General features: G+C 35.1%; 1 protein-coding gene across 1 annotated transcript; it reads left to right on the forward strand.

The window, feature by feature from the left end:
• Positions 1 to 3,223: 3,223 nt before the first annotated feature.
• Positions 3,224 to 4,159, forward strand: LOC119800274 (olfactory receptor 4K1-like). Its single transcript, XM_038310416.1, has one exon. The coding sequence runs from the start codon at positions 3,224 to 3,226 to the stop codon at positions 4,157 to 4,159; it is 936 nt and encodes a 311-aa protein (XP_038166344.1).
• The last annotated feature ends 7,866 nt before the right edge of the window (positions 4,160 to 12,025 follow it).

A 12,025-nucleotide genomic window follows, 5' to 3' on the forward strand; every position in this document is an offset into this window, starting at 1 on the left:
TGTACCTTTGCTTCAGTGATCATTTCAGACATTGAATTTTTAGCACTGTAAATTACTGTGTTTCTCTAGTCTTAGATCTGTATTTTCCCAATGTCACTCTTTTACAGTTGGTTGAGTTTTGATTAAAACATGATTGTTTTAAATTAGAATGAAGTATTTTGACAAAATAAAAGTAAAAGTAAGTTTAAAAATGATTTGTTATTAAGCATGTTGGTGAAATTTTTGCAGAAAAAGTCTTAGAAAATTAGCTGAATCTTTAGGAACAAGATAGCATGAAATACAACCAAGATTATATTCACCTACGTATACAGCATGTCTTATTGTTGGTCAATTCTTATGCATTTTAATATTTTTTCCTGAGTGTATGTGTATGTGAGTACTCATAAAAAGATATAATAGACACAGTGATTGGGGAACTTATTTGCAACTTATTTTGATACTTAAAAATGAAATTTACATCATAATATTTGAGATGTGTAAAGTTTATATAAAACACAATGAAAAGACTATTGATATATGAAGAAAATTTAGAAAGCTTAAAATTCTTGAAGAACCATTTTTAAGAGAGGATAGTTTTAGATTTCTAATACAGATGATAGAATTAGACAATAAATTTACCTGTTTTTAAATAGTGAGCCTCTTTGTATTGGCAGACACTACCCTAAGCAATTCTGGTCACTTATTGGCAGAAAGTTAGAGGCTGCAAAATTATTTCTTCTCCTGAGTCTGCTAATACCAACCAATCTCTGAATTTCATATGTATCTATTACCTGATTACAATAACCAGAAAAATCACAACCTTATTCTCATATAAATTATTTCAGGAAACAAAATTGCTCTTGCTTAAGGATTACAACATCTCTCTAGAGGCATATTTCTTCCCCAATGACAGGAACTTTCTGGGAGGAACATATAAATCTTTGTACTATGCTGCCTAAGGCTGTTGTAGTTGTGTGGTTGATAGAAAGCAGAGCAGAACCATATTAAAACTGTATTACAGATACTTTCAATATGAAGACTCATTGGAGAAGATGAGATGATACATACAAACTAAGAAATACTAAATTTTATGAATGTAAAGACAAATAAAAGAAATTATTAAAACTGTAAGTACTAACAATGGATTATGGTCATATTGTTTACAGGTATTATAAATTTTCTAAATGGAAAAAAATACTCAACTGAGAGGTGACAAAAAAAGTTGTTGTCTCAGTCTGGTTAGAAATCCATCCAGCAGAGTGAAGTTCTCTTTCTCCACGTTTTTGTCTTGATTCCACCTGTGCTGGTTTTGGGTAATCATTGAAGAACTTGGGTTGGAATCTGAGAAACACAGGGCACTCTGTTATAAACATTATCTGCTCATGCAGAACCTTCTTTATGCTTTCTATTTAGAAAGTATTTGACCATTAAATAAACAAACATTTATTGACTATTAAAATTTGCCTTTAATGAAGAGCAGAGTTATGAATAAAGTTACAAATAAAGCAAGTTTTGCTTCAAATCTTAAACAGTAAGTCAAATATTATGAGTTAAAATAAAGACAAAAACAACTGCACATACCAAATATTTTAGAGATTGATTGACACAGTTTTTAAGTAATGTTGAAATAATAAAGATTTTATGTAACTAATTTGGTCTTTCACCAGAAATGGTTTTTCCTATGAGATATTTAGAAATCTGAAAATACTTTCTGAGGACAGCAGCAGTAGAAGATTTGTTAAAGAAGTTTACAAGTTTTCTGTGTAGAAGGACATAATACATTTTGACACAATACAATTCTTTTTGTATTTAGAAATTCTAGAAATGAAAATATTTTGAAGAGCATTCTGTTCTTTGTTCAATCCCATAGTTTGTAAGTGACTGACTTTTCTAATCTTTAGTAGTGGGAAACTATCTTAGTTATTCGGGAAAATGAGGAATCCTTAAAATTCGAAGCTTTAGGAGACTGGGACAGCATTTTCTTCTTATTTCCTATATTTTTAAATATGAAGACAAAAAGCTATCCACTAGTAGATACCAATAATTAGGGTTCTTAAAATAAGTGAGACTTTTTAACAAAATGTTTTCAATCAAATAGGATTTCATCATTCTCCCCCTCTTCTCTCTCCAGCCACTCCCATCAACTTTTATTAAATCCATCCCATGCCCCCCAACACTTTCAAGTTGGCAGCCTCTTTCTGATTATTGTGATTCACCACACACACACACACACACACACACACACACACACACACACAGAGAGAGAGAGAGAGAGAGACAGAGACAGAGACAGAGACAGAGAGACAGAGAGAGAGAGAGAGAGAGAGAAATACACACAAATGCACTTTTGTACATTTGAAAAAGTGTATATATATGCAATCTTTTGAGTTGTTTTCAGTTTTGTTTAAATATGGTTGCACGACTAAGTGCTCTGTATTGGTTTAGTTTAGCAAAATTTGATGCTAAGTGATTAACCTGTGTGAGCACACCACAGTATTTTCTCCTTCTTCCTTCTGCTCTTCTTATTCAGTCCTTCACCATCTTACCTCTCAATTCTTTGTATTTCCTCATCACAAAATAAATGCCATTTATTTTACACACCAAAATGAAGTTACATTAGTTTTTCACATTTTGGTGATGTTACTATTTCCTTGATTTTAGAAGTAAAGGTTAGAAGTTTTGGTTTCTGCTTTCAAATCCCTTCAGTCTCTAATGCATACTACAGTATTTATTTATTTGTAATTATTGTTCCCAAACTTCTTAAAGTCTTTTGGATTAATTATTATACTTACAAATAGGCTCACCAAAAATAAAGCAGAACCTTAAGATAAAATTGATGGACAGGCTCTGTGGGAGCCTTCTCAGCTTGGTTGATCACCTTCCTGGATGTGGGGGAAGTTGGGAGGACCTTGGTCTTAACATAGAGTAGGGAACCCGATGGCTCCTTGGCCTGAAGAGGGAGGGAGGGGGCTTATGGGTGGAGGGAAGGGGAGGGAAGGGGGAGGAAGAGGGGAGGAGATGGAAATTTTTAAATATAAAAAAATAAACCAAAAATTTGATAAATTGTATCTTTCCTAATTATATTTATTTCTCACATTATACTTTATTTCCATATATGTATAATTAAATTACATTGACACATTTGAATGGTCACCATAATTTTCATTATGGATTTGATATGTTGCAATGGCAATGATGTGAATATTTTCTTGATTTCTCATTTAGGTGACCTTACATTGGATACATGGCTCAGAGTAATGAATCTACGGTATCTGAGTTTGTGCTTCTGGGCCTTTCTAAATCTTGGGGCCTTCAACTTTTACTTTTTACCATCTTTTCTGTCATCTATGTGACATCAGTATTGGGCAATGTCATGATTATTGTCATAATTTTATCTGACTCACATTTGAACTCTCCTATGTACTTCTTACTAGGTAACCTTTCATTCATTGACATCTGCCAATCTAACTTTGCCACTCCCAAGATGCTTGTCGACTTTTTTGTTGAGCACAAAACTATTTCCTTTGAAGGCTGCATGGCACAGATTTTTCTTCTTCATAGCTCTGTTGGGAGTGAAATGATGTTGCTCGTAGCTATGGGATATGACAGGTTTGTAGCAATATGTAAGCCACTGCACTACAATCTAATTATGAATCGGAGGGTGTGTACAATTTTTGTGTCTATTTCCTGGTCAGTAGGTATACTTCATTCTGTTAGCCACTTGGCATTTACAGTGAACCTGCCATTCTGTGGTCCCAATAAGGTAGATAGCTTTTTTTGTGATCTTCCCCTGGTGATAAAACTTGCTTGCATGGATACCTACAGAATGGAAATCTTGACCTTGGCTAACAGTGGCCTGATATCCCTGAGCTGTTTCCTGGCTTTAATCATCTCCTACATCGTCATTTTTGTCACAGTCCGGCACCAGGCCTCTAGTGGGTCGTCCAAAGCACTTTCTACACTGACTGCCCACATCACAGTAGTGATTCTGTTCTTTGGGCCTTGTATTTATTTCTACATATGGCCTTTTAGCAGACTGTCTGTGGATAAGTTCCTTTCTGTCCTATATATCATTTGCACTCCTTTACTGAATCCTGTCATATATTCTCTGAGGAATGAAGATGTTAAATCAGCCTTGAGGAAATTGAGAAACTGCCATGTAAATCCTGGGAAAAACTAAGGCTCTCTATGAAAGAGCCTCATGTTGACTTAAAATGAAAAGCCTCCAGGGGATTTTAGAATTATGTAGATTACCTTTGTTTGTGATATAAATGGTTAATTTGTAGAAATGACCTTTTGCTCTAAATGCAAAGTAATTGCATAAAACCAGTTGCTGAGTAAAATTAAGCATTAAATAAAATGAGAATTATGAACAGTGAGAATTTTACCTCAATTTTTCTGATGGTTCATAATTCTAAAAGCCCATTTTCTAAAAAATTCACAGTGACACTTAAATGTATGTTTTATACACTTCTGAAATTAGGGCCATGTATTCATCTGGGCTCTCTAGAGAAACAAACAGATAAAAAGAATATACATGGAATTTATTATAGTAGTTGACAGGTTATGATATGTTTATTTCAACAATGACCATCTAACAATAGGAAGTCTAGGAATCTAATTGTTGATTTCATGATGCTGGATGTCTCAGCTGGTCTTGAATACACTACAATACAGAAGAAGCAGGTTTTAATTCCAGTGAAGGAATGGACTTTCCAGGAGAGTAAGGTGAGCAGCAAGTAACTCCTCCTTTCTGTGTTGTTTATATGGCTGACACCAGAAGATGTGGAACAGATTGAAGGTGGATCTTCCCACTTCAGGGATTCAGGTTTAGGGTTGAGCTTCCCACCGCAAATGATTTAAATAGGAAAAATACCTCACAGGTGTACCAGTTACTTTATATACTTGAGGTTTTATTTAACTCTACATGTATTCAAGTTGACAATCAAGACTAGCCATCATAAATCCACTCCTTGTCATCTTTGTATACAATCATATCTCCTATTTCATACTTAATTTCCAAGTGAAAACAATAAGCATATTATAATTTTGTCTAATATTATATATCTATCCTGTATAAATTCACAAACATGTTCTGTGTTTATTTAGGCCATAATTACATCAAAATGATATAACTTCCCTATGAACCACTGTAAATGCATTACATATTTTAAAATAGGTGGCAATGTCTTTTGAAGGACATTTTAGCATCTTTAAATTATATTTAATTTTATTAAATTATAATTTAATAATTATATTTATTGATATTCTCCCAACTGATGTTACATTATATTATAAAGAAATTGAGGGAAGAAATAATACATATCAGCACACATTCTTAACAGAATATGACAGACAGAATATGACAGACAGAAACATGGAAATTATAATTCTCATTTCTAAAACGAGTCATGAGATTTGGATGGTATTTGCAACTACATACCTACATCACCCGTTTTGTATTTCTTCCACCTTCAGCAAGCACCTTGGGAGGTCTTGTGGTTTTGTTTTTGTGTGAAGTGGTGAGACAATCCTTTATTCCTGAAGGGTTTGGGTTCTTTGTCATCCTGCTTGGATTAGATTGTTGTAGTATTCCATTGACTTTAATTACGGAATATGGTAACACTAAGTGATGCTCTAAAGATCTTCTGCACTACAGATATAATTCTTCTTACTTCCGTTGCAGAGATGTCACCCAATTTATTCTTGGTAATCTGTATCCATTGCCCATTTTAACACTGTTATTCTTTCTTTAGTTTGTTGGATGAAGAACAGCAGAAGCCCAAAGAATTTCATAAAAAACATTACGTCAATAGCAAAGGCTTGAAGAAAGAGTTTTCTATTACATGGAAGCAAGCTAAGGAGAGTGTAAAGAAATGCCCTACTTGCTCTTTCTATAACCAAACACCACTGCCTGCAGGGACTAATCCAAAGGGTACTCAAAGGAATAAATCTGGCAGATGGATGTGTTCCAATTTGCAGAATTTGGCAAACTAAAATATGTACACCACACCATGACACTTATTTAGGTTTTGAATGGGCAACTGCTTTAGCTCAGAAAAAGCTGATTCAGTAATCACTCATTTATTAGAAGTTATGGCCATCATGGGTATACCTATACAAATAAAGATGGATAATGGTCCAGCTTATGTCTCTAGGAAAATGAAACGGTTTTTTGCTTATTACAATATTAAGCATGTTACAGGTATACCATACAATCCTACAGGTCAAGCAGTCATAGAAAGATCAAATCAAAGTATAAAGGATATGTTAAACAAACAGAAAGGTGTAGAAAATACGCCCAGAAATAGGTTACATAATGCTTTTATAACCTTGAATTTTCTCAACTCTAATGAGAAGGGGACAACGGCTTACAGAAAGACATTGGATAATGGAAAAGTCTGCTGAATTAAATCAGTCAGTTTATTTCAAGGATGTGCTGACCTCACAATGGAAGCCAGAAGATGTGCTGCATTGGGAAAGGGGTTTTGCTCTTGTCTCCACAGGAGAGGAAAAATTGTGGATCAGAATTAATAAAGGTTTGGTTTGAAGAGGAGAAGCCCCCTGGAAAAGATAAATAACAATTTATTCACAAGAATAATAATCATACCAATGGTAAGAAAAACATATAGGTTGGGGGCAGGTTCTCTTCTTACATCCACAGGAAAACACTCATCTTCAAAGAATTCAAGGGACCCTGGAGTTACAACCCAATATGAATCAGAGGGGTGCGTTCACTCATGGAGACGGTGGGACAGAACTAATGGGAGATCACCAACTCCAGTTGGAATGGGACTGATGGAACATGCGACCAAACCCGTCTCTCTAAATGTGGCCAACAGCGGGGGCTGACTGAGAAGCAAAGGACAATGGCTCTGGGCTCTGATTGTTCTGCATGGACGGGCTCTGTGGGAGCCTTCTCAGCTTGGTCGATCACCTTCCTGGACCTGGGGGGAGTTGGGAGGACCTTGGTCTTAGCATAGAGTGGGGAACCCTGATGGCTCCTTGGCCTTGAGAGGGAGGGAGGGGAGGTATGGTTGGAGGGGAGGGGAGGGAAGGGGGAGAAGGAGGGGAGGGAAGGGGGAGGAGGAGGGGAGGGAGGGGGGAGGAGGAGGGAAGGAGATGGAAATTTTTAAATATAAAAAAAAATAAACCATGAGGAAAAAAAAAAGAAAACCGAATATGTTCAGTAAGTAAATATGTATTAATTTGCATTTATTTATAAATATGTAGAGCTGGTTTTGGGGTTGAACTCTTGCTCAGTCCCTCTTCAATTCAAAGCCTGTTCATAAGAGATATCTCAGAGTTTCTGTCTCATGTCAGGAGCCATGATATGGGACAGAGTAATAATAATAATAATAATAATAATAATAGGAATAATAATAATTGATAAAATTTCTTTGCCTTCCCTCATATCTATTTCTGTTTTTATTGTACCTTTCATTGAATATATATCTCTGTACATGTCTTTGTAGATAATGTTTAGCTTTCTTGTAACCAACAATAAATTTTCCTGCAGTAACCTTTGAAGTTTCCAGGATGAAGATAGGGCCCCACAACACCAACTTCACCTGGTTAATATGACATTATGATGTTGATATCACTAATATTAGACCTATTGTTTGGAACCAGCTGCACAAGACAGTTCCAAATGGTGCACATTTTTGACAACACTCTGGTCGGACCTCCTCAAAACACTCAGAGACTATTTGCAATTTTCTGAGAGCAAATATTAATCTCGGAATTTTACCATCATTTACTTTCACACTCCCTAAGATGAACGTCGCCCCCATGACAGCTGGAAGCAATCTTAGAGGATGACGTCCCCTCACCCAACAGAATTTGACCTCAGGCTTAGGGACATCATTTAGGGGTTGGTATAGGGTTGAGGTGATGGGGAAGTATTTTATAGGCTCAAGGATATATATATATATATATATATATATATATATATATATATATGGATTAATTGGTGTTGGGACAATAATATATTGGTATTTGTGGGTTATTGTTTTTAGAAAATTGTATTGGTGTTCATTATTATATATTGATACAAAGTTAAAGTACATTGAATATTGTATGTGAGTATGCTTCTACCTCTGTTTAAAACATTTGTTATGTATTGATACACACACATATATATACATATTGTATTGATATATATATACACACACACACACACACACATACATATTTACCATAATTCAATGTACATTTCTACCTCTGAAATTATTTATGTAATGATATACATTGTTTACACTTGGAGGTCATTGTCCTCATTTATTGCGCAGTTGTTTATTCTCTTAGTCTTCAAGTTAGATAGGTATCAATAATTATAAATCAATAGTCATATATGTTTGTCATATTTATATTTACGCTAATCAGGTTCTTTAAATACATAGAAACTATATTTAGTATAGATAGTATAATCTTCAACCTCTTTGAAGACCTGTAGAAAATGGCCTTTTATCTAACCTAGAGTTCCATGCTAATGAGACACAGTCACTCCTGGCAACACTAGTCTACTCCCGGGAGAACGATGAGCATCAAAGACACTTCACTTGGAGTTTGTCTTCTTCTTGGCAGAACTGGCCCTTGGGCAAAGAAAAGCCCATACCTCGACCACTGACAGAGATATGGAGTATCCATAAATGAATAAAAACAGGACTGCCATATCCTGCCAAGACAGGGTAAGATAGTTCTATAACGTTTCTTGCCTTTGAAAATGGCATGTCAGTTATGTTAGGCCTTAGCCAAAGCTGGTTGCTTCAACATTGCAAATGAGACTTTGGGTGATTGCCCAGGTAGTCAGTTGTCTCTGTCATTTGTTGCACATTTTAGAAGTCTCTCATTTGTACTTCCTGGTTGCTCAAGTAATATTACTTCCCTTCTCAGATCTTTGATGGAGTTGAAGATTAGATAATTGTTATTCTTCTCATGATTTCACTAAACTTAATTTCAATACATTATTTAGACTCCTTGAAATAGAATGCTTAGTAAAACTTTTGTTATATGCTTCTTGCTTGATATTGTTTGTTGTTTGTAATTTTATATTTGGTATCTGTTCTTACTCTATTTAGTTGTATTGGGTTTGGTTCAATCATGTTTAGACAAAAAGGGGAGATGATAGGGAAGTTCAGCCAAATACATTCTGTTTAGGGTGTGTGCCCCTGAGGCCAAGTAAAACAGATAAAAGTTCCAGGTGCACTTTCTCGCCTTGGTCTCTTTTGTTCCCTGAGCTCCTGTATCACTGGAACCCTGGTTTTGTAAGTTCCCTTTCTTCTGTTTATTAAAGCTGAATCTATTATATTAAACTGGTCTGGTTAATTCTAATTACCAATGGACCACCCCCATCAGAAATGAAAAATTCCTGTATAGAAATGGAGGAAAAGACAAGCAAAAATTGAAAAAAATTAATAAATCTCTCAAAGAAACCCAAGAAAACCAAGAAAAAAAACCAATAAAACAGGTGAAGAAAAACAGTTCAAGACTTAAGGACTAAAATAAAAGCAATAAACACAAACTGAGAGAATTCTGATTATGGAAAATCTAGGTAAATTAAAGGAAACAACAGAGGCAAGCATAACCAACAGAGTACAAGAGGTGGAAGAGAGAATTTCAAGTGTTGAAGATACTATAAAGGAAATAGATTCATTGGTCAAATAAACATTAAATTCAAAAATCTTAACGCAAAACATTCAGGAAATCTGGGACACCATGAAAAGACCAAACCAAATAATAATAGGGCTAGAAGAAGGAGAAGAATTTCTCAAAGGCACAGAAAATCCAAACAACAAAATCATAGAAGAAATCTTTTCCAACCTAAAGAAGGATATTCCTATAAAGGTACAAGAAGCTTACAAAACACAGAATAGACTGGACCAAAAAAACAGAGTTCCTTCACCATGTAATAATTAAAATATAAAATATACAGAAGAAAGAAGAATATGAAGAGATGCAAAGGAAAATAGTCATGTAACCTATAAAGGCAGACCTATCTGAATCACACGTGACTTCTCAAATAAAACCTTTAAATAGATGTGCTGCAGAGACTAAGAGACCACTAATGCAAGCCCAGAATACTATACCCAGCAAAGTTTATTATCACAATCAATGGAGAAAACAAAATATTCTATGACAAACTAGTTTTAAACAATATGTAGCAAAAAAATACAGCCCTGCAGAAAGTCAAGAAGGAAACCTCCAACCAAAGAAAGCTAACTGCACCCATAAAAATGCAGGCAACAGATAATGTCACACCAGCAAAATCCAAAGAAGGGCAACACAAAAATACTACCACCAAAAAAAATAACAGGAATTAACAATCACTGGTCACTAATATTTTTTTTAATATCAATGGACTCGAGTCATCTATCAAAAGACACAGAAGAGAATGGATATGAAAGCAAAATCCATCCTTCTGCTGTTTACAAGAAACACACCTCAACCTCAAAGACAGACATTACCTCAGAGTAAAGGGTTGGGAAAAAATTTCCCAATCAAGTGGACCTAAGTAATAAGCAGGTGTAGCTACCCTAATATCTAACAAAATAGACTTTAAACTAACACAATCAGAAGAGATGGAGAAGGACACTTTATACTCATAACAGGAACAATCTAGCAAGATGAAATTTCAATCTTGAACATCTATTCACCAAATACAAGAGCACCCACATTTGTAAAAGGAACATTACTAAAGTTTAATCATACATGAAATCCTAAATACTAATAGGAGGAGACTTCAACACCCTGTTCTCACTAATGGAAAGGTCAATCAGACAGAAACTTAGTAGAGTAATAAGAGAACTAACAGGTGTCTGGACTTAACAGACATCTACAGAACATTCTACACAAACACAGAAGAATATGCCTTCTTCTCAGCATCTCATGGAACATTCTCTAAAACTGACCACATACTTGGTAACAAAGCAAACCTCAACAGATACAATAAAAGTTGCAGTAACCCTCTGTATCTTATCAGATCACATTGGTTTAAAGTTAGAATTTGAACAACAACACTAATCACAGAAAGCCTACAAAGTCATGGAAATTGAGCAGTGCTCTATTGGACCAACCCTGGATCAAGGTATAAAGAAAGAAAGAAATTAAAGACTTCCTTGAATTCAACAAAAATGAAGGCATAACATGCTCAAACCTATGGTACACTATGAAAGCAGTGCTAAGAGTTCAAACCACTAAGTGTCTACATAAAGAAAGAGGAGAGAGCTCACATTAGTGACTTAACAGCATACCTGAAAGCTCTAGAACAAAAAGAAGGAGTAGACAACAGGAAATAATCAAATTGAGGGATGAAATCAATAAAATAAAAACAAAGAAACAATTCAAAGAATAATTTAAAAAGAGCTTGTTCTTTGAGAAAATAAACAAGATAGACAAACCCTTATCCAAACTAATCAAAAGGTAGAGAGAGAACATCTAAATTGACAAAATCAGGAGTAAAAAGGGAGACATAACAACAGACACTGAGGAAATCCAGATAATCATTATGTCATAAAACAAAAATCTGTACTCCACAACAGTGAAAAATGTAAAAAAAAATGGACAATTTTCTGGATAGGTACCACATTCCAAAATTAAATGAAGACTGAGGATCCCTGTTTCCGTGCTGAGGCATTTCATCCAGGCCTAGGGACAGGAACAGTCCCTGCTCCTGCACTGAGGAGATCCACCCAGAGATTCAGTCAAAGCAGACTGGACAAAGACACCAAGACTCTCCTGGATCCATTTGAAGGAAGAGATGGGCAGGAGCCAATGCAAGAATTCCTCCAACAACCTGAAAGGCAACATGAAATCACCAGAAACAAGAGATCATGAAATAAGAGGAAATTAACACCCTACTTCAGAAGAAATAGAAAAACAATCGACATTAAAATGAACATTATGAAAATATTAGAGGACCTTAAACAGGAGGTGAAAAACTACCATAAAGAAATAGAATTGACAAACAAAAAGATTGAGGAAATGGATAAATCTCTCAAAGATACCCAAGAAAAAGCAATCAGTAGGCTGCCTTTGTGTCTTAGTG

Source organism: Arvicola amphibius, chromosome 13 (genome assembly GCF_903992535.2).
Source record: "Arvicola amphibius chromosome 13, mArvAmp1.2, whole genome shotgun sequence".
NCBI lineage: Eukaryota > Metazoa > Chordata > Mammalia > Rodentia > Cricetidae > Arvicola > Arvicola amphibius.